The sequence below is a fragment of the Prunus mume genome, linkage group LG2 (genome assembly GCF_029339155.1).
Source record: "Prunus mume cultivar Tortuosa linkage group LG2, ASM2933915v1, whole genome shotgun sequence".
NCBI classification, from domain to species: Eukaryota; Viridiplantae; Streptophyta; class Magnoliopsida; order Rosales; family Rosaceae; genus Prunus; species Prunus mume.
Window position 1 is genome coordinate 14978907 of NC_142699.1, and position 22990 is coordinate 15001896.

At 36.9% G+C, this 22990-nt stretch overlaps 3 protein-coding genes across 4 annotated transcripts; all 3 read left to right on the forward strand.

The window, feature by feature from the left end:
- The first annotated feature begins 189 nt into the window (after positions 1-189).
- LOC103321222 (uncharacterized) lies at positions 190-3056 on the forward strand. The gene is made up of 6 exons (XM_008223010.3): positions 190-708; positions 1015-1149; positions 1285-1363; positions 1558-1652; positions 2301-2468; positions 2561-3056. Exons 1-6 carry the CDS (start codon positions 378-380, stop codon positions 2719-2721), a joined length of 969 nt encoding a protein of 322 aa, XP_008221232.1. The 5' UTR covers positions 190-377; the 3' UTR covers positions 2722-3056.
- A 1223-nt stretch (positions 3057-4279) lies between these two features.
- Positions 4280-5793, forward strand: LOC103321221 (uncharacterized). Its single transcript, XM_008223008.3, has 2 exons — positions 4280-4879; positions 5075-5793. Exons 1-2 carry the CDS (start codon positions 4529-4531, stop codon positions 5615-5617), a joined length of 894 nt encoding a protein of 297 aa, XP_008221230.2. The 5' UTR covers positions 4280-4528; the 3' UTR covers positions 5618-5793.
- A 10456-nt stretch (positions 5794-16249) lies between these two features.
- LOC103321220 (RING/FYVE/PHD zinc finger superfamily protein) lies at positions 16250-22216 on the forward strand. Of its 2 annotated transcripts, XM_016792293.2 has the most exons (11): positions 16288-17362; positions 18659-18745; positions 18839-18970; positions 19544-19675; positions 19858-19923; positions 20009-20119; positions 20384-20404; positions 20983-21075; positions 21282-21315; positions 21527-21597; positions 21826-22216. In XM_016792293.2, the coding sequence occupies exons 1-11, from the start codon at positions 16445-16447 to the stop codon at positions 21901-21903; spliced, it is 1743 nt and encodes a 580-aa protein (XP_016647779.2). In that variant the 5' UTR covers positions 16288-16444; the 3' UTR covers positions 21904-22216. The 2 variants fall into 2 exon arrangements, with proteins under 2 accessions (XP_008221229.1, XP_016647779.2); XM_008223007.3 differs by lacking the exon at positions 20384-20404 and having other exon boundaries at positions 16250-17362.
- Positions 22217-22990: the final 774 nt, after the last annotated feature.

Below are 22990 nucleotides of genomic sequence, written 5' to 3' on the forward strand. Positions count from 1 at the left end.
CGAGGACATATGTAATAACAGCGTGGCTTTATATAGACCGGCATATTTTTTATACCAATAATGCCCTCGACCTAATTCAATTTTTCTTTGAACTCTATTTCTTTTGGGCTCATTTTATTGGATGGGCTTTTACGGAAACATGGGTTCCTAGTCCTACACGGACCAGGAGAAGGGCCACACGGTCTTTTTAACGCGTTTTGTCACCATCCAAGTGGGCTGTAAAAATTCTTCAAAAACCCTGATTTTTTTTTTTGGTCGAAAATCAAAAACCCTGGTTAAACCCGAGAGCTCGTCCCATTTTCATTTCAACAAAATCCAAAAGTTGAAGACTTGCGACGAGCGATATAGCAATAGCACTGTGATCCGCTTCGGTCACCATGAGAAGGGTTAATGGAGTCGCTTTGCTCAGTAGAGCCGTCGTCTGTATGGGTAGCTCTACCGCAGTCGGCGGCGCAACTCAACAGCGGCTGGTTCAAGCTGCGATGTTGAGCACTTGCTCGAATTCGAATCCGCTGTGGTTCACGCGAAGACTCGGCGATCACTTCGGCCTATCGAAACCCTCTGTGGCCTGCATTGCAGGAGGGCACGTGTGCTTCTCTTCGAACGCCACGTCTCTGGCTCAAGAGATGCATGCCCAGGACAAGTTCCTTCCCAAGGACGTCCAGCTCTACCAGTACGAAGCTTGCCCTTTCTGCAACAAGGTTAGAGGTAAGTTATGCACCACTTTCTCATATCTTGAGTTCAATCGGAGATGAAATTTTCCAACTTTCATAGAGAATTGATCTTATTTTCCAAATTTTCCAACTTATCTCGAGTTCAATCGGAGATGAAATTTTCCTATTTTGGTTACTGTGATTATTTTTGTATGAATTGGAAATTCGCATTCTTGGTCTTCATAGAGAATTGATCTTATTTTGAAAACAGAAGGAGTTACTCTAGGGTTCACTTTCAATTTATTTTGCCGGGTTTTATGCCCTTGATTCTTTTCGCCACTGAACTTCTTCTGCCTCTCAGCATTCTTGGATTACTATAAAATTCCATACAAAGTTATGGAGGTTAACCCCATCAGCAAAAAGGAGATTAAATGGTCTGATTACAAGAAGGTGCCGATACTGAAAGTTGATGGTGAACAGATGGTTGATTCTTCAGGTAATTGGATTATTTGGGGCCATAATTAACAAGATTGTATCTGCTTCTTTCTTCTTGATGCTGTGGTAATTAATTATATCCAACTCGGGATTGAGTGCTTTGTATTTTGTTAAATTTCCATTTTTGTATTTGCAGATATAATCGATAAGCTGTTCCAGAGGATCAATCCTGAGAACAATGTCATAAATGGTGAAGAAGAAAAGAAGTGGCGTGGGTAAGTTTTTGCTTTCACTATTCAACGTTGTAAACCTTCAGTCCTGATCTTCGGTACTACAAGAGATTTCTTTTGCGTGATTAGATTTCCTGTTGAATTGTTTGATGCATGTGTTCACATTTTTTGATACTTTTACTTCTTAGGTGTTGTGATCATGGGTTTGGCATGATAATAACCGATTAGGTGTGATGTAGGTGGGTGGATAATCACTTGGTGCATGTTTTATCACCAAACATATATCGAACTGCTTCCGAGGCTCTCGAGTCATTTGACTATATCACCAGTCATGGTATGATACCACATCACATCAATAGCGAATCCATTTCACTTTTATTTCTTACGTAATTTCATGTGACAAACTAGTAATCCATATCGGGAGTTAGTTATGAGCACACTTCACAAAAGATGTGTGTTTGGGAATGCTTTGGCTCGAGTTGCATAAGTTCATTGGTGTGAATTTGTACGTGTGTACTGTTTAGTATTGATGTCGTCAATCACAGTGGGAAGATTGAGAAATATATAATAGCACATCCGTATCTATATAATGTATATATTTAAAGGCTTCTATTTAAGAATCAAGTTACTTTTGTATAAAGTAATTTATCAACAAGAGTACATGTCTGTGGAACCTCTAATTCTCATCTGTGAGTAACAGGTAATTTCTTAAACCTACAGCAACAAGTGCTACTCACTTAGATTCCCTTCTTACTAGAACTTAGTTAAGTTCCAAACATCCAAATTTGTTTCATTTTGCATTGCTATTTTCATTAAAAAGAAAATTATCTCCTACGCTCTGTTGCGGGGCCAATGGATGTGCTGAAACCCAGTATACCATTCTGATTTTAAGCAGTCCAAGGATTCCTTGTATCCTGAATTTAAGTTGGCGTTTAATATGCAAATGATCCAAATTCTCTTGAAATGGACCTCTTACCTGCAGGAAATTTCAGTTTATATGAAAGGATAGTAGCAAAGTATACTGGAGCTGCAGCTATGTATTTTGTGTCTAAGAAACTGAAGAAGAAACACAATATCACCGATGAACGTGCAGCCTTGTATGAAGCCGCAGAAACCTGGGTGGATGCTCTTAAAGGGAGACAATTTCTTGGTATGCTCATCTAACATATCATATTTTATCAACCTAAGACTTATTTATTGATTAAAACTTTCAATTGATCGGATAATCTTGTGTTTTAACAGGTGGGTCAAATCCTAATTTAGCCGATCTTGCTGCATTTGGTGTTTTGAGGCCCATTCGGCACCTTAAATCTGGCAAAGATATGGTGGAGAACACACGGATTGGTGAATGGTACACTCGAATGGAAAGTTCAGTGGGAGAGTCTGCTAGAATCGAGGCCTAAAGGTGGAACATGTTAGTTGTTTCAGATTTTCAATCTGCTTCAGCCATTGGTTCTGCCAGTGGATGGGGTAGGCAACACTAATAAATGATACATCATTTGAACATCATTGAAGATGATTCAAACTTTACAAGAAGGTGTTTTAGGAGATGAGGTGTTATGGTTGATCTTTCTTATATGTTTCTCCCATTTATATGTAGCAGCGCTTTTCAGTGGTTTGAACTCTGTGATGCTAGAGAGCAAACTAGAACACTCTTGTGTATATCATACATGCAGAGATGTTGGCAGGTGGTGTTTGCAAGTTCTATTTGACAATGTCATGAGATCATTATATGTGACATGGTTGGGCCAGATATGAGATATCCTACACCTGACTGAATCTGTCGAATAAAGTCGCAACTTTTCTGTTCGGCCGGGTCGGCCCAATATAATTGCCAATTTGCCATAGGATCATATGCGACGGACTCTATAAAAGTCAAAGCACTGGTCCAAACTTGGTTGTTCCAACTATCAAGCTCATCAATCTTTTTACGATAAAATCAAAACTCGATTAAATATTTTGTTTGGCACGTGACGTAGGTTTATTATGTAAAGTGTGAGCGGCTTTGTTTTGTCCTCTCTTTTTTTCCATCGCCGACTCGCTATTCACTGCACCGTTGGTAGCAAGGCTTGTAGGTTATTAATTCAAGGCTTGATTATTGATTTGACTTTTGAAACTCAATTTTTAGTTTCACTTTACTTTATTAAACTCAATTTGTCTCACTTTATATGTTAAAATGTTAATTTCGTGTCTCACTCTGCCTTAATTGAAATTGAATTAAATATATTATATGTTAAAATGTTAATTTCGTGTCTCATTCTGCCTCAATTGAATTGAGTTACACATATTATAAAGGGATTATAATAAAATAAATTGAGATTTAGCACAACATGTTGTACGTTGTAATTTGTAAAAAGAGAAAGAAACTGTGATAAATTGATTGAAGAGAATTATAAAAATAGGAAATAGAAATGCTATTCTTCAGCCTTTCCCAATGACCAAACTGACAATTTCTTCAATCTCACTGATTCCCTCCTCTAATATAACGTCTGACCCTTTCACGTCTCAATTGAGTGAATTTCTCTTTCACCAACACATCTCTATCTTGCTTTCTTTATGAAATCTCTGACCCGATAATTCTGTGACCCTTCTGTCACATAATCTGCATGTGTACGTCGTCGTTTCCCGCCACCCCTTGTATCTCTCTCTCTCTCTCTCATTAATTTAATGCTATTGGTTTTGAAGCCTTTTGGGATTTTGGGAAAAAGAGAGAAAGACTCCCAAGCTCTACTTTCTTTTCTTCTCTCCATCGACCCATTAATTTTCCTTTTTAAGTTCCTTAATTAGGTCAATACCCCATCAAATCAAAACTATCCCTGAATAAATAAATTAATTAAAAACTCGCATTTATTCATCCTAATAAATATATTAAGAAGATTTGTCCGTTTTCCCTCTGTGTATATAAACCACCCACGGGTTTCTTTCTTTCATAATGGTCTCTTTCAGTTAAACCAGAAACCAAAGCAACAACAAACAAGGCAAAGGTTATGCCAATAAAGAGAGGGTGGATAGAGAGAGTTTAGAGAGAGAGAAAGAAAGGGTCATGCGTCTTTTCTGATATAACAATAACATGAACCCTCTAGCTTTAAACCTACCCCATTTCGTTTCAGTTTTGGTTTCGTATTAATAGTCCACGAAATATGTGAAGGAAATTAAGGGGGACCTTTTGGCCGTCTGCTCTTGTTCATTTCACCAACTGGTCGAGAAAATATGGCAGTTCAGGCACCGCAGTTGTATTGTTCCGAAAACTTGGGCTTACCCACAACCATGACCACCATGTCTACTGGCCTTCAACAAGATTGGTCGATGCAGCTCAACCCTGTTTCTGGCCTTGACGACATTTTTTCCAGCTTTCCGAGCCCTCAGCCTCTTCATGATCATTTTTATCTTCGTCAAGCCCCTCAAAGTCAGAATACAATAAACCTTGATTGTTGTAACCAATTAGGAGTTTCAGTTTCCCCTTCCACTTTTAATTGCTTTCTACCAGCACCGTTTTCTGAAGCTTTGGGTGCTCAGCTTGACTTACAAAGGCACGAGCTTGACTGCATCCTTCAATTGCAGGTAAATAATTCACAGCATTGTCATGTAGGAATATTGGAGATTGATTTGATTTGTATATTTTTTTAAGGGTTCCTTCTTGTTTGTCCTTTTATTTTTCATGGTTTTGGTTGCATTTGCATCATCCTTTCAAATAAAGAAAAAAGGAAAAAAAATAGAAACTTTTTAAATGTTTTTTTTTTCTTTTCTTAAAAACAGAATGAGAAGCTAAGGTTTGCTTTGCAAGAGCAGAGGAAGCAACAACTGGCAGCCCTCTTGAGGAACTTAGAATCTAGAACCTTGAGTTTGATTAGGCAAAAAGAAGAGCACTTAGCACAAGCGACAAAGAGGGCCATAGAGCTCCAAGATTGCTTGAGGAAAGCAGAGTTGGAAAGCGAGACATGGCAGAGGATGGCCAAAGCAAACGAGACCATGGTCATAGACCTCAACAACACGCTTGAACAGGTCAGAGAGAGACTGGTTTTTGTCAGTAACGAAGCTGAAGACGCAGAGTCCTGCTGTGGCTCGTGTGACAGAGGAGGACACAGAGACAACGACAGGGTAGTAATGCTGCAAGAAAATCGAGTGGTTGAAGAAAAAGGGAAAAAGTTGGCTTGCAAAAACTGTAACACTAGGAGGTCGTGCGTTCTTTTTCTACCTTGCAGACACCTCTGTTCGTGTAAGTCCTGTGAACCCTTTCTTGGTTCTTGCCCGGTTTGTGAATCTACCAAGGAGGCAAGCATGGAGGTCTTTTTGGTCTAACAAGAAAAGCACCAAAAAAAAGGGGCCAAAACCGAAAAAAAGAAGGCATCAATCTTTTGCTTGTTTATTTTGAGGAAAAGTACACATGTTGATACCTTACCTGTACTGTCATGAATCATGATTATGTGCTTAGCTTTTTCCATCTTGGGGTCTATGTGATCCGAATTCTTTTGTACTACGAGGTCCATCCGTATCTGAATCAAAATGGTGATGATGATGATGTTGTAAAACGGTAAAAGAATCTTGCCTTTAATTTCCTCTTCTGGCCTTGTGAGTTTTACTGTACTATAATATTATATTTTATATGTACGTATCCCCTGAGTTTGGTTAAAATCTGTGAGGTTTGATGCAGCGTGCAACCCTTTATTGTCACAAGAAGTCCAGCTGTTTAAATTTAGCCGTAACAGTGTACGGTTCTAAACCTCTAACTGACAAAAGGAAAATAAGAAATTGAAAGAAGATTTTGGCGTTTAGCATTAAGATTACAAGGAAGGACTGCAACTGCCACCGCCACTACTTATGATAATCTTTTCTTCGCTGCTTTCAATGAAATGGGTAGCCATTAGAAAATGACACGAGCGTGTGAAAAGTAGTAAAAGCAGAAAGTTGCAAATGCTGCAGCAGCAGCAGCAGCAGCTGGTTCAAAACGAGGCCATTTTCATCTCAGACAAAGAGCTTTGAATGGCTTTTTAACGTAGAAACTTTACAGAGGGTAGAGATAGAGACAGAGACAGAGAATGGGATGGTGATGGAGCTAATGGTTATTTTGTGCGTCCCATCTTTTGCTTAAAATGTCAGTCTTTGATATCCGCAAAGCGTAAAACTGCTTTTAATTTAATTTCTTGAGCCAGGCCATCCTCCCTTGAGTTGTGGTTTCTAAAAAGAGAGAAAGTGGGGTCCCTGTTGGAGTTTTCCTTGTAGTTTGTTGTGGATCCCACAACTTGGTCGATGTGAGTTGAATAAAATATATAAAAGAATAGAGGGCCCTGCAATGCGTATCAAAGCAAACCGTTTCCATAATAAGGTAGAGGCGTAGTGGTGTTTTTCGAGAATGGAGATCTTCTGCATTGAAAACCGAAACTGCTGATTTTTCCTTTTCTTTCTTTCAATCTCAGTAATGAACACAGAAGACAGAAGATGGACACCACTCAGTCACTCATCTGGTCGTCCTTCGTTTCTAGTTTCCTCCTATTTGAACTGGTCTCTCTTCTATCGTCATTAAATTAAATTGACCACTGTTCTTTTTGGATGATGGATTACATGGACGGCTGAGATGTTCACTTCATACATGGAATCCCACTATATGTTTGATGTTTGATCCTCAGGGAGTTTTTCGCTTTTGTCTTTAGGGGAACATTGGACTAATTGGAGCTTTTGTTAAAACAAAACAAAAATTATTTGGAGCTTTTGTTAGATATATGGTTCATTTGAAAGTAATTTTGGATAGGCTAAAAATCACTTATATAAAGAATCACTTCTTTATATAATCACTTTAAGTGTCCATTTAGTATTGATTATTTGGGATGATAAGTGATTTTAACAAAATTTGAGAAGCCTATTTTTGTTTGGTAAACCATAAGAAAATAACTTATTGTTAAAAATTGTTGTAAAATAAAGGTATAAGGGAAAGCAGGTGTAAATATGCTTTCATTTTATGATTATGCGGCAATCAATTTGGAGGGGCGCTAGAGTTTAAGGAAAATTTAAGAATTCCAAAAATAAACCCATATGTTTTCACGTTCGCGTCTTTTTCTCCTTGTTCTTCTACTTCCCATCATTCATCTTCACACCTTATCTTCCATGTTCCTCAGTTTAGAGCTATTCTTCTCATTATTTTCCTTCAATTTTTCTTGTTGGATTGTTGAAGCACTCTTTTGAAGCCACAAGAATCAAATAAGAGACATGTTAGGTTAATTTTTATTGTCAATTTCATTCTTCTCAATTAAGGTTAGAGAAGCTTATCATGGATTTGGGTCATCGTACAACTCAAACTAATCCTAACCCATGAAAGTAATTTTAAGAGCTTCAATTCCATTTTGATTTCTAAATTGTTAATGAATTCTAGCCTTTTGATTTAGTTCATGAAGTGGCTATTGTTGATATACAAAACATTGTAGAACCAAAACAATAAACAAACAAACAAGAAGAAAATAGCAAAACGCAGAGAGATGAAAACATATTTAATAATATATATAGGGGCAGATTCGAGGCACTACGTTTTTTACTCAAGTTTTGACACAATTTTTGGGCCATTAGATTACTCAACTTTCAATGGATGAGATTAGATCTAACATGGATTTTTGACATAAAAAATAAATTAAAATGTTTTTTCTCTCTCTTTTCTCTATTTTCTCGGGTTGGTAAATTTCATTCACCAAAATATTTTTCTCTCTCATCTTTCTCTTCCCCATCATGTTCTCTGCTCACTCTTTCTTAGACCTGGCATTTGTGTCGTTTTTTCAGTGTTCGTGTCGTTTTCTTGTCAACCCATTTTTCTTAAAGGGTTGACACGACACAACAAGAAAACTGGTTGAAACTATCAAACACGAACACGACCCGTTACAATTCGTGAATCACACGACACGACACGATAATCTGTTAAGAATTTTTTTAAAATTTATAAAAAAAACAACACAATCCATAGACGAGCTCGAATGTGAGATTGGAGATGCCCTGTGAGTGGCCCTCAAAGGTTTGGGCAACGGAGATGGTGTGAGTGGAGCAAGAAAAGTCATCGGAGAATGTGAGGGAATAGGTGAGATCAATCGGTGAGGGAATGAGACCGAAGGGGGAGGTGGCTGGGATGGCTCATGGTGGTTGGGTGGTGTGGTGACTGCTTAAGACTCTCAAGTTGAGAGAAGAAGAAAGCTCAAAGGTTGCTAAGTTTTGAAGAGAGAGAGAGAGAGAGATTGAGTAGTGAGAGAATCGGGGGAATGGAGGAGGAAGAGACAAAAGAAAAGAAAGAGAAGAAGAAAATAATAATAATAAAGAGATAAATTTACAAAAATGTCTCTGAGCTTAACGGGTTAACGAGTATTCGCGAATTGATACGACACGACACAATAGCTTAATGGGTGGCTAACAAGTCAACACGATATCAACACGACACGATTACTCACACCTGAATATTGAATTTTTAGTGCGAATTCGTATCGTGTTAACAGGTTGTGTACAATATTGCCACCCCTACTCTTTCTTTTATCAGACCCAACAAAAAAAACCTTATTGATCTTTCTCTCTTTCCTTCGTTCTTTTTAACTAAGAAAAGAGGTACCTCTATAGAAATGAAGTTATTCATATCAATGGGTTTCAAATTGTTGTTAATGTTTCTAAATCTTTGGGTTTAGGATTTATGGATTTTGATCTTCGCTTTCAACTTTGAACCAAGCTATTAAAAGTCTTAACACATAATATCGCCCTGGTCTTGTAAAAAGAAACTTGTAAATTGAAGCTATGCAAATCAATTTTACCACCATTTCTCAAGTCTTACAGATAGTAGCAGTAAGGAAGTTTCTGCGAATTTAAAATATTATTTGGGTATCATTCTTCTTCACCATGATATCCAAGCTTGTTGAAAGGTAATCTAACTTGGCATTTTTTTAAAAAGACGAAAAGATAAAATAAAATATGAACTTTTCACATAATATGTAGGATTTCATTAGAGCATCAAACCACGAGGGTTTGAGCAACTGAAGCAAAAAAATTGAAGAGATAAACAAAAGAAATTGTGAAACCCCATACTTTTAAATACGTATATTAATATTTCATAAAATTATGTATTTACAATTATTAATCTTCAAAATTATATAATTAATAATATATCTATATATATATAAATATAAATTGTATGGCAAGTTACGTGAAGTTAGCTATTAACTAGTATTGCCTATCAAATGTTATTGCATGGCTTTAATTATCTCAATTCATTTCAGCATTATTTATTATTATTATGATATATATATATATATATACTTACTTTACAAAAACTGTTAGAAAGACATTTATGCTTACTAAGCATTGTTGAAGACTGACGTGTTGCAATGTAGTGTCCTCAAAACCAATTAAAGCATGAGGTGTAAGAATGATAGTTATTCCTATATATATAAACTTGATAAGAGAGAGCTCACTAAGCACTCTACAAAGCCAACACAAAAGGCTATTTGAGAGTCTAGGAACCTATAGACTAATTAGGTGGCACAACATTAAGCTTCATCTAACCGACTCTAGCTTACTATAAATAGGTCTACTCAATAGTTCTTTGATCATAGGTACTTCAAGTATGTTAGTCTCCTAAAAATCATAGACAGAAGAAAGAAAGAGTGAAGTGTGGTGAGATTTTGGAGAATCTCAAAGTGTTTGGACTTACAATTGGGAGTTATACAATAGCTTTGGATTTGAGGTAAGGGTTTTTCTTGGGGAGGTTTTGTTTCGCATACATTGAGTTAATTAAATATTGTAAATATTACATTAGGCTTGATAATATTTGATTGTTGTTATGCTTGGTTATATAATTTGATTGTTATCCTTGATATTAGATGTATACATGTTGTCAATTATCATTATAATTTGATAAATTTTGACATATTCATATGTTGTCGGTGGTGGTTAAAATTTTTGGGTTGATAAAGAAATTATGAAAAAGAGGATAATGGGAAGTATCTTTTGTGTAGTTGAGTCTAACCATTGTAGGGACCAAGTTCAGGCGAGCCCGTGCGCACAGTAGATTAAGAAATCGGCGGTATAATTTTCGACTGGGTGATTTGGGTTTGGAGATCAATGGTGTAGACAAGATGACTAGCAAAAGGGGAATTATGGGATGATTGAAATGAGTGTTAGTTTATATAATGGGGCATTCGAAATCACAGTGGTAAAAGGCATGGTATGGGACATGCAGATTTGCTTGTCCTATTATATAGATTAACGGGTTGGGTAGAATTGAAGTTCATTCATGGATTGTATAAATTGTACATTATAAATCTCACTAATCACATAAGACATAGGACCCATACTAAGCATGTAATGCTCACCCCTTATTAAATCTATTGCAGGCTTTGAAACTGAAGTGTAGTTTTTGCTGAGGAAACAAGAAGAACGGATTATGGATAGTTTTGAGTGTTTTGTTGAAAGTTTGTTACTTTTTTGTTATTTTGCTTGTAATAATACAATGTAAATTACTTTGACTTAAATGGAAGTTTACATTCAATCTTCATGTTTCTTGATAATTAAATTTTTAGTTTTAGTTTTTTTTTTTAACCTCACATTCCCAAATAAAAAAAATAATAATAATAATTGGGTGTGACATAAATAAACATCGAAGAGCAAGAAATATTTTTTTTTTTTTTTTTTTTTGGATTTAATGAGAGAGAGGTAGTAGAGAACGTGTTGGGAAGATGTCACAACCGATTCGAAAATGAGGAATATTCCTGAATCATGGTGTGACCGTGTGAGTCATACCATAGTCATAAGAATAAAATCCTACAACCATGATATGATGAGAAATATAGTCACAATTAATACAAATTTACTTAACAACAGAAAATCAAAAGCGCAGTAGCTCGTAGTTAAATACACACTAAGATCCTTATCAAACGGTTGACTATTTACATATATTAATTACACAAATCAACAACAAAAGCCTCGTAGCTTGGTTGAAATCCGGTCCATAAAATTTAACTTTGAATCCTGCACAAGCTATTAAGGTATGAGCATTTTAATGCCCAATAAAGTATTGTCATACCTCTCAAGGTTAGCTATTATAGTTAATCAAAGTGTCACGCATCAAACAACACAAGATACAAATTATGCAACCATACCAGATAAATAAATTTGCATATGTAGTAATGCCATGAACTCATTCCCTTCTAATCCCATTAATTCATACCTCAGGGCAACAAACCTGCATGTCCTATACCATGCATTTTACCACTGTGGCTCTGAATACCCTTAAAATATGAACTAGTGCACATCCGTCCATTAACCCAGTTTTATTTTGTTTATGAATTTCTCAACTTTCACTTTTTATTAGAGGCCTTACTCCATTCACCTCAATATATTCAAGCCATGCTCCCGTCATTTGAATGTATTCCGCATTTTTACTTAGATATATCTAAGGTCTTCTCCCACCATTTAGATATACGTCAAACGACAAACACACCCTTAATAACACTGTATTTGTGATGCATATGTAATGCAACGCAAACATCATTATCTTTGATGAATAATAATACATATAATAACAATAATATTTCAAGCTTCATCACATGAATAATAATATTCACCCAACATCAAATAAAATCCACGAAGAAATATCAATAATAATATTCATATAACAATAAATAATATTCGCCGAGCAAAGTAACAATAATATTCATATTTATAGTACTATATATAAGCACTATAGACTGCGTATCCTTCTCGTATAGGTGACTTGGACTTAGGCTGCGGCTTGAGCTCGCATCTGACCCTGTAGCTAAGCAATCTTTGAGAAATGATCCTCATACTTCGAACAGTTTCATAACCAGGGTGAACTGGGGTTGATCCCAGTCGAGCCCTCTATGATGGTTAAGTCAGAAAGTGATTTAAATTTGGGGAGAATGAATGTAAGGTTTTACACAATGTGGATCTTTTTTTTAGGTCAAGAACTTATTAGCTTTATCTAGAGATAGGTGAGTGGTATTTATAGGTAGGATCGTAGAGGTTTCAACGGATCGTAAAACGGAGTTCCGGATACTCCAGAAATACCAACCCTAGGGCTAGATTTTTAGTAATTGTCCGATCGTGCGATCGTGGGTAATCCGACCGTCCGATCTAGACCAACTCTCGAGACTTGTGTCCTAGGCTTATTAGAACCTTTAGAGGAAGAACTACGTGTGGCTTGATCCCTTAGTAAGGGTACGTAGGCAGCCTAAAGTTACAAGGTGCAGCCATAAGTTGGAGTCTTTGAGTTTGTCAGTGTGACATTGTTATTCAGGGCATTTTGGTCTTTTGCACCCCACACCCACCAGGCGTTTGATAGAAACAAGGTTCGACCCGGATTCCAAAGTAGAAATTGGGTCAGATTCTTTCAAAGAATGAGAGACTAAGATATTTATGGAAGAGATCTTTTCCCCTATCCTCCTAGCCTGAATCACATTTATTGTATTGTTTTGTCCTTGATCATCACATAGATGGACAAGAGTCAAGTGGCAAAGCGACATGCGATCAAGGATGGAAGGTATATTAAATGATCCATCTCCATCACCAGCCTGTTCACTTGGAGGTCAGCGATCAAGGCGACACGTGGTTGGGATGAGATGTGCATTTAATCAACCTTCCTTGCTTGCTAGGCTATCTATCTCTGGGGCGAAGTGATGGACATGGTAGGAGCCTGGTCGGGTCTATCAGTTCGTAATACTCATCTGGTTAGAATGCTCGCCCCAGTGGTCGGGTAAATATTTGATTACCCGAGCATTGGCCCACTCCGTGAGTTCGCTGCATTCCAACTAGGAAGATCGGCGATGACACCTCATGAATTGTATATGACGGGGTCGGTATACAGGTGACCTAGTCTACTACGGCCACATTGCAATTCACAATAGGCTCGACTCGTAGTGATGGTATAAGCTATCAACAGTAGCCCCCCAACTCTCAACTCAAAGAGCTGATCTTGGGTAGGGAGTTTGTTCAGATTCTGTACTTTGAGTGAGCCGAGCCTATCCGAATGATATTAGGCGCAAGTCTGGTTGGTTTATGCAGCCCTTAAGTTCCTAGCCGAGGAGGTCTTCTTTGAGCCATTAGCGCCCGATTTTGAAATGAGTGTACTTGAGTGGGTGTGATGTGGCAATAAGTGGTTGGTTGAGCATGCGGCACATTGAATGGTAGCTGACGTTGGGGTCTGCGAGAAGTCTCGTCAATTTGCGTTGTGTTGCTTCGACTATTGGGGGCTGGCATGTCCCCACGTGTTCGCATCCTAGGTGAGGTAGGTGAGGTACGGATGGTGGAGATGGTCGGGTAAGGTGCTTTAAAAGGAGAAGCACCCTGGGTTTGCTCAATTTTCTCGCCATTGTTGCAGTGCGAGAGCTTTGAGCCATTTCTGCTAAGTAATCTCATTCGGTGTGTGCATCTCTTGCCAAGAAAACAGATTTTTTTCCAAACTTTGCATATGTGTTTGACGTATCAAAATTCAACCAAATTCGACGAAACTAATTGTGTTTTATTCCTTGCCAAGTCTAGTTTAAAACCCAATAAATGGCTTCCTCAAAAACTCAAAGGATTGAGAGAAAAAGATAGCTAAAGTGAGGCTCGCGGACTGCAAATTTCCAGAAAATGCAAATTTTCAAATTTTGTTCTAAGTCATTTTCAACCATTTTATCACTTCCAAGTTGTTCCTAAGGCTTCTAAAACTCTTCTAAAGTTCATACCTATCATTAGAACTCATCAAAACTCAAAATGGAACCAAAATCATAAACACCCACACTTGAAAAATTACTCTATGCACCCAACCCGAAAATAGAAGTTCAAACTCTTCCAATTCAATTTCCCCATCACTCAAATGACTCAAAATACTCTTTAAGGGACTAGAAACACACAAACACAAAGTTAAAAATCACAAATTCGAAATTAACTCACCTTGGAGAATTTTTTTCTTCTTTTCCTCTTATTCTCCCTTTTCTTCCTCACCCAAATTTCATTTCTTTCATTCCCAAACTTATCATAGTTTATGCAATTAATATCCTTAGCCTAGACTAGGTGACTCACCTCCAATAGATGAACAACTCATCTCAAAATCATATTTTGAGGAGAATGTAAGAGGGAATGGGGGAAGAATAAAGGGAAGAACAAAGGCTTTCTTAGATGTTGCTTTTTTTAAAAATAATAATAATATTAATATTAATATTAATAATATTAATAATAATAATAAAATTATTATTTTATATAACTCATAATTAATTTAAATACAATTTTAATTTTTTTTTCCTAGATGTTACAGAAAAGGAAGAGGAAAGAGAGAAAAATAATAATTTATTAAGAAAAATTTATCTTTCCAAGAAAATAGGGAGAATAGAGAGAAAATTACTTTATTTATTTATATTTTATATCAAAAAATCATGTTAGGCATAATCTCATATATTGAAAGTAGATTAATCTAATGGCCCAAAAATTGTATCAAACTTGTGTCAAAAAGATCCCCCTATATCTATATATATGGAGCAAAAGACAAAGAATGGTGAAACATTCAAAATGACATTGGTTAATTCAAACATTAAGAATTGAAATTATTAATTAAATGAGGATAATATGGTAAATTTCTAATTTTTAAGATATAAAAAATTAAAAATTAAAACAAAATCATATAATATGTCATACTTTTATGGAACATAACTACCCATGTTATTTTTTCTTAATTCTAACAAAATAAATAATAAAACCAATTGGCACATGCATGAGCATGTGCCAAGGGGCTAGCATATATATAATCGAAAGTGAAAATGCTTTTCCTTTTACCAAAACACTTAAACAGAAAAGTTATTTCAACATACTGTCATTTTTAGTCATTATACACGACACACAACCCTTTCACACACAAAATTTACCAGACAGTGAGAAACTAATTATTGTACCAACAACACGTTTAACAAAATATTTACCAAACATCAAACAACTTTCTCTAACAACAAATATGACAACAATTATTTTCATAACACAACAATACTAAATTGGTCCTAAGTGATTTTATGGAGAAACACATGAGAGATGTTTCTTCCCATAATCACTTAAAATCACTAAAAGTGATTATAGGGAGAAGCATGTGGGGATATTTATGCCTATAAGTGATTATGACATATCTAGAATCACTTCGAAACAAGTCCATAGTCCTATAAAAGGACAAGTTGAAATTAGAGCGATATAGTTTTATAAGGTAAGAAATGAAAACAACTGTTCTCAATTAAATCACATAATAAGATTTCATAATGTGTTCTTTATGAGCATATATTTGGAGCCAAAACTATGAATTATAATAGATGTATTGGTTTATTTTTGCTTCGTCAGTGTGCTTCTCGTAACTCCTACTATTTTTGTTACAAGCAATTGAGGGAGGGTGGAGGTGGAAGAGTTTAACAAACTGAGTTATACTCCATAAGAGGACAATGTGTCACTTGGGTTCAAATATGAGACCACCAATCAACAAATACTCTTACCACAAAGCTATGAACCGGTTTGCAAAATATTCACTATTTAAACACATAGATCGTCGGAATATATTTTAGTATTAATGATATGGTAATGATTATTATTAAGCTCAATTGTGTTTAATAAATATTTCACCTGCTCATCACTCATGCACAAGCTTCATAGTTGTTGTCACAAGAGAAAATAGTTCTACATAACAAGTTTTAGCATTTCTTTGGAGTTAGGGGGTGGTAGAAAAATGAGTTTAGAATAATGAAAGGTGGTTTCTATTGTAAACTGAAACTTTAAAAATAAAATAAAGAAGGAAAAGTTTGGGGCAAATAAATGTATGAGCAAATTCACGCTACATGGGCTACGTTGATGCTCAACTGGGCTCAGTTTTAGTCAAAAAGGCAAGATCGGTCCATTTGGTTTGAAAGCTATACAAGATCGGTACATGGGCTAGATTGATTCTGATCGTAACACGTAAAAGAAAAATCCCAAGCAGGCCCTAACAAATTCAAAGCTACACAAGACCGTTTTGAGTCTACTCGTTGGTTTGCTTCCTCACCAAACCTAGCGACAGCCATATTTTGCTTCCCCTCCTCCTCCTCCTCCTCCTCCTCCTCTCCTCGTCATCCATCTCTCTCTGAAACAGTCTATCGTCCTCAATCAGCGATGCAACACGGAGATTACACCTCCGCTCCATATTACCAATACCCTCCGCTTCAAAACCCTAACCCTAACCCTATTCCTAACCCCACCGATCCCCACCAGAACCCCTACGCCTCAGCACCACCTTTTACCACCTCCGATTACTCGCTTTATTCCCAATCTTACCCTCCGTATTCTCTGAATCCCGATCCTGCCCCTCCCACCGCTCCTTCCTATACCCCTCCTCCAATCTCCAACCCTAATTTGCAAACCTTCAATCCCACACCTCAACCACCTTCTTTCCCTCCCTTTGAGACCCATGCGCCCTATCAACCGCCGCCTCAGCAGCCATCGTATCATCCGCCATACGATCAGAATCAATCGGCTCCCAGTTATGCCACTTTGCCACCGACAATTCCCGCAAACCCTAACCATAATTCCAATCCCTCTTCTCCTTATTCGTCCGCTTACTCAGGCCCGTTTTCTCAACCTCCCTCCTCAGTCCCGCCTGTATATGAAAATCCCTACGAAAGTTCTGTGAAATTCGATCACGGCGGTGTTGGCGGTTCCTATTTAGATGATAGGTACGGAAGCTACAACCGGACCCGATCCGATTTGGGATCAGATCTATATGGGAAGCGGTATGATTTAGGTCGCGATGAAGCGTACGGCGACGGTGTTTATGCTTACCAAGGTGACAAGGTGGAGCCATACGGGGCTCGTGGCACAGCACCCAAGTCTTCAAGCTCGTCTTTATTCGATGACTACGGCAGGTCGATCAGTTTCCCTTCTGGGAAGAACTCATCAGTGAGCTCCGGCAAGATCGTGCGGGCAGTACCGAAGGCCGATACTCAAGAAGACGCGAAGAGTGGGGTGCTTAAGTTCCGGGTCAAGCTGTTGGCTGAAAGTGGAGGACAGAGCACCATGGATGTTCTTTGTCAGGTATGAACATGGAGGCACTTTGTACTATTTTAGTGGAAATTTAATTCATGTTTTAGGACAAGCACAACTATTAAATTTTCAAATTTTTATTTATGTTATTTTGTTGATTGGGCTGTTATTCTACCATCTCCACTGTGTTGATTGCCACATTGTTAATTTTCGTTTTGATTGTACATTCCCTATTTCTTTCTTTCTTTCCCATTTTTACCATTTGATTTTGTTCTAATCCTTATCGTCTCCCCATTGTCTCAAAGACCTATTATGTTCTTGACAAGGGGTTGGAGTGGGAAGTTTCGTATTGTTTTCCTATGCGTACGAATTTCAGTAATTAGATCATAGCCTTAGGCAAGAACTGTAATTGGAGCTTCACCACTAGATAGAAATCATATTTTGGCATAAATGTTACTTTGAAGAAAATGGTAAATAGGGACTATAAATTATTGAATTATTGTGCTATCTCCTGTTATTTGAATTTTACGTTTACAAGTGTTTTAATACACATGAAGATGCATTCTTCTTTTAAATTTTTAATGGTATCTTCTATAGCTTGTTTTACTATCTTATAAATGACAGCAGCACTCACTGAGACTTCCTTTTCAGTGGATTTAATTTAATATTTAAAATGCACATTTTAATTTTTTTAGTCTAAGAGCTCTTCCACCCATTTGCCATGGCAAAGGGCAAGGGTAAGGCAAGGGCTGTTACTATTCATGTGAATAGTGGCAGCCCTTGCAAAAGGCTTGTGGTGTTTCCACCCATTGGCAACCACTATTCACATGAGATATGAGGAGAAGAATTTGTATAAAGTTTTGGTGTGGGAAGGGAAGAATATGGCTAAGTATTTATTAAAAAAAATTCTGAAATTTTTAGTATTTTTTTTAAATTTTGTTGTTGCTGATGTCAGCAAACCCAGGCAACAGCCCAGGCTGTTCTTGCCTTTGGGCTGGCCTGGTTTGGTGGGACACATGTGCTGCCAGGGCTGTAGAAGCCTGCTGGAACTACAAATTGGGGCTTGGGCCCCTTGTTGCCCGGGCAAGGGGCCATTTAAAAGATGATTCCAGAATTGTTAGTTTAAATTTCTCTAATTTTCCATATGTTTCTATGTGAACTCTCCTATATTCGATATGCATGTAATGTAAGCATGAAGCTGTTTTTGGCATTCATCTGAATGATTATCTTAGGTTGGTTTGAAGTCTGGATAGTATTTTGGATGTCACCCATTGTTCTTCTTTAGTTCCTTTGTCTTTTTCTTCTTGTTTTTATATAAATTTTGTTGATAGAAAAATTATCTTCCAGATTGGTTTGGATGGTATTCGTATGCTTGATCCTGCTACCAGTCGGACATTGAGAATATATCCCCTCGAGACCGTTACAAGATGTGAAGTAAGTTTGTTCTAGTTTCACTTTGATTCTAGTATGGAACTGTTAGTATTTGGCTTGAGGTCTGAATAATTTGTTTCTTCCCTTCTCATGCAGGTAACTGATTCATCTACATTTGCATTTTGGTCAAAGAGCACTGTCGATATTGAGCCAAGACGTATTAGATTGCAGTCAAGTAGTTACACCACCAACACCCTTTTGGATACAGTGACTGCTGCGACTGTACAGGTTGGGTTTTTTAGAGTTGTATTTTCCCCTTTTTAAAAGAATAATAGTTCCCTTTCATAACTGACAGCACTGAGCTTAGAAATTAGCTTTAGGTTACCTTTGAATGGGGCCTGTCTTATGCACGAGGTTGGTATAATTTGATTGATGATGGTATTGAAGTACATCAAACTGAGTTCTCTGTGCTTAAGTGGATGAATATCAAATGCGTTCCTTCAATGCCTAAAGATATTCACTTGAGATTTTTACAAGGTCTTGTACTGGTTGGTTTCTAGCATTCATAATTCTAAAAATGAAATCCTTTTTCTTCTGTTTGTAACTTATAGAATTAGTTAGGAAGTTCCAGTTGGGCCTTCATAATTCAAAAAATGAAATCCTTTTTCTTCTGTTTGTATATGCTGATATTTTTATTGGTGATTTTGTCTTTGTAACTTTATATGCTTTTCTTTTACTGCAGTCCAGAAAGAGGCATAATATAGTCCCCATGTTTTATGTCCTCAAGACTATGGTTATCCTTATCAATGGTTTTCGTTGATTATTATTAGTGACGCATTACACTTATCTGTTGTTATTCAGCTTAAGGAAATGGGTGGAAGAATCAAGCCAACTGAATCTTTAAAGCCAAATGAACAGTCTGCAGAGAGAAAGAAAGGATTAACTGATTGGATGAACATTATAAAACCAGGAAACGAGGAGAAAGATCATTGGGTAATACTAGCTTATCTTCCTGAAAGCTTTTTTGCCATTTTAGAATGACATAAATGTGGTAGTGCTTAATATTACTCCATGGACACCTTTTAATGCGGTGAATGTCTGTTGGAGTTCTTTTAGCAAGTAATAAAGTGATCTTGGAATTTTTGCTCTTGCTTATTTCATTATTGTTTTTTTAGGTCCCTGATGAAGCAGTTACAAAATGTACAGCATGTGGGACAGATTTTGGGGCATTTATCCGTAAGGTATGTCTAATTTTAAGACGGCATCTTCAGAGTTTGTTGTTCATGCTAACGTCTTATGAACTTATCGGTTTCTCCTCCATTGTAGCATCACTGCCGGAACTGTGGAGATATTTTCTGTGACAAGTGTACACATGGCAGAATTGCATTAACTGCTGATGAGAATGCTCCGCAGGTTCGAGTTTGTGACCGATGCTTGGTACGTCTCTAAACTTATCACATCATTCCAACTATGTCAGTAGGAAGCCCATAGCGGGTGTGGAGAGGACTTAAGATTCCATTTGTATTTTAATATTTTATATTTCGTTTTGCTTCTCAATATAATTCAATGATCCTATTTGACACGTTGTTATGGAGTATATCACACAAAATGGTCTGGTTTCCATTTTCTTTTATTGTGTTCCTGTGAAGATTTAGCCTCTTAGGATGTTAGTTTCTGATCAGAATTTTCATTTATTTTCAGGGAACTAGGTCAGTTGTTCAGGTATTTGCTCCACTATGTTTGGATAATTAGATTGACCAAGTAGTTTCCCACCATTTTCATTGTTGTTCCCTGTAGGAAATAACATAACAGCTTGGTTAGTCTCGTAGATCTGTTGAAGTGGAGATTTTGGTTCTTTTTGTATGTGTTTTTTATAGGGAAAAAAAAGTAACGTGAATGAGTTTGCTGTTCTTTGGGAATGCCTTCATTACTGCTCGTATCATTAACTTGGAACAATTTGTTACAGTTTTCTTTTCGATTTTCTATTTGGTCAAACAAAACATAAATGATAAAGAATGTTTAGACAAGTTATAGCGGTCATGTGATTTGGAAGTTGCATAGATTATGTCTTACCTTGTAGTGACTGGTTGGATTCATTATTATTAGAGTCTTGGTTTGTGTTGGCAAAGGGATCTTGGATGGAAAATTTACAATCGATTCATATTTGGTCCATGGGTTTTCTGTCCGAGTTACTGTTCCAAGGTTTAGTTATTTTTAGTAAGTTTGGCTTATGCCAGAAATTCTGCACCATATAATTATCTTGAAATGAAGAGTCCTTACAGTGTCATTATCATTTATAGGCTGAAGTGACTCAGAGGCTGAGTAATGCTAAGGAAGTATCTAGTAAACCTGCAGGATTGCAGAGTCACGAGGATCTTGCCAAGAAGCTTCAGGTGATTTTAGTGTTCTGTGCGTCTTTTTGCTTCTAACAGTCTGCATTTTCTAATTGACAAATTATGTTTGGCCCGAATGTAATTTTAATTTATGAATATGTAAGCTGAATATCTAATAAGTCTGGATCAGTACATGCATTTTTTATATATCTTGTGTGTGCGCTTACACTTCGTTTTTATTTTTTAAAATTTAATTTTCTGTACAGGAGGAGATGGAAAAGAATCGCAAGGAATCCTCAGGTAATTTCTTTGCTTTTGAAGATTGGATGGTGGAAAATATGGCCATGAAAAAGAAGTTTTGAGTCTCCTTTTAATGTTATTATTTGTGGACCAACGCGCTAAGTGTGCAGTTAAATAAACCAGTGGGGTTTCCTGCAGTTTGTAATATTCAAATAGTCCTTTAGAAGCTAGAAGCATATAGACATTGCTCATTTGCTTGTTGATTCGTCAGGTTCAAAGTCTGATGGATCTGGAAGGCGGATGAGAGAGGTTGCCTGTCCTACATGCACGGTCCATTTGCAGGTAATATTTTAGATTTTCAAGGGTGTCTCATGCAAATTATAAGTAATCATATTTTAAAGGTTGAAATATGTATTGTTTTTTTAAAGCTTATTTTACATAGAAGTTCAAATGAGTTTGAATTGAAGATTAAATCTCCCTCTTTCTTAGCATGTGTAGAGTCTTAGTGTGCACTGTGCATATTCATATTTTTGCATTTAGTTGTTGATTCCATTACTGGAATTGTTGCAGGTTCAAGTTCCCAGCTCAGGTTCGGAGACCATCGAATGTGGGGTTTGCCAGAATCCATTTCTTGTGAGTGCTCATTGATTGAAAACAGATTTTTACGACAGCACTCAATTGTTCCCTTTGAAGATGCTGGTTATTTTATTGGTTTGGGTATGTTTCCTAATAATTTGGAAGAGCTTTTACTGTGTCATTGTCTTTCTGGTTTGTTGTTGACCGGATGGCTGTTGCTTTCTGTCGTTTAGCGTGTATATGAAGTATTTATTTGAGAGCCCCATCAACTGGGTCATGCCTTATGTAAATTGATGTTTATATAATTACGCCTTTTACGTCAACTACTTGATGTGAAATTGCCCCTTGTGTATATGAAATGGCTCATCAACACTGTTAGTTTCAATTTGTTATTCCATACGTGAGGTTGTATTTTTTGTGAAATTTGGTGGAATGTATTATTTTGACTTCTTTGCCATATCTTTTCTTCAAGTTTGGTTTGTCCTTGCATTGACGAGAGAATGCTGTTTTTTCCAAATGGTTTACCGTGTTTTGTGCCTAGGGGTAACTTATTTCTTAGTCATTCGATTCGGTGTTATTAATAAAGATATATTAAGAAATGGAAAGAAATAAATGTGCTGGATGCCAATTTCATTTCGAAGATGAGGTTGTATGTCATCATCCAATCACTTATTACTTTTTTGGCAATTTATGTGATATGGTTAGGAATTTAGGATCTTTTAATGTGATTGTTGACATAAGTAGGGGACCTTTGAATATTTTATAGTTTTTATCTGTGCGATTCATTGATTTAGGAATGTACTGGTATCCGGTCAAAAGCCTGCTTTGCCTTTGCATTTTTCCTGGAAGAGCCTTTTTGGCTTGGCATTGGCATTGGCATTGATAATAATAATCAGTCCACTGACTGGCTATAACTTTACAAATCCACTTTAATCGAGAAGCTCGTGGCCAAATTTGTGAGCCTAATATTGATGGTGGTGATGACGAAGAGGACCTTACAACTTGCATTTCATCAAGTAAGGGCTCACTCTCAATTACAACATACAAGTTTGTGTTGCTTTTGGATTTTTTCCGCCATCAGCTTCATATTTACACCTATCAGTCGGGGGGGCCAAGCCAAGTTGTTATTAATCTATTGCATAATCCTTATTTAAGGAGG

What these genes read in the sequence shown, in the direction of transcription:
- LOC103321220 (XM_016792293.2), top strand. Translation starts at nt 16,445, where the DNA reads ATGCAACACGGAGATTACACCTCCGCTCCATATTACCAATACCCTCCG. An exon ending in GAACTAGGTCAGTTGTTCAG is followed by an intron (nt 20,405 to 20,982) that starts GTATTTGCTCCA and finishes TATCATTTATAG; the next exon opens with GCTGAAGTGACTCAGAGGCT. An exon ending in ATCTTGCCAAGAAGCTTCAG is followed by an intron (nt 21,076 to 21,281) that starts GTGATTTTAGTG and finishes TTTTCTGTACAG; the next exon opens with GAGGAGATGGAAAAGAATCG.
- LOC103321221 (XM_008223008.3), top strand. Translation starts at nt 4,529, where the DNA reads ATGGCAGTTCAGGCACCGCAGTTGTATTGTTCCGAAAACTTGGGCTTA. An exon ending in ACTGCATCCTTCAATTGCAG is followed by an intron (nt 4,880 to 5,074) that starts GTAAATAATTCA and finishes TCTTAAAAACAG; the next exon opens with AATGAGAAGCTAAGGTTTGC.
- LOC103321222 (XM_008223010.3), top strand. Translation starts at nt 378, where the DNA reads ATGAGAAGGGTTAATGGAGTCGCTTTGCTCAGTAGAGCCGTCGTCTGT. An exon ending in GAAGAAAAGAAGTGGCGTGG is followed by an intron (nt 1,364 to 1,557) that starts GTAAGTTTTTGC and finishes GGTGTGATGTAG; the next exon opens with GTGGGTGGATAATCACTTGG. An exon ending in TAAAGGGAGACAATTTCTTG is followed by an intron (nt 2,469 to 2,560) that starts GTATGCTCATCT and finishes GTGTTTTAACAG; the next exon opens with GTGGGTCAAATCCTAATTTA.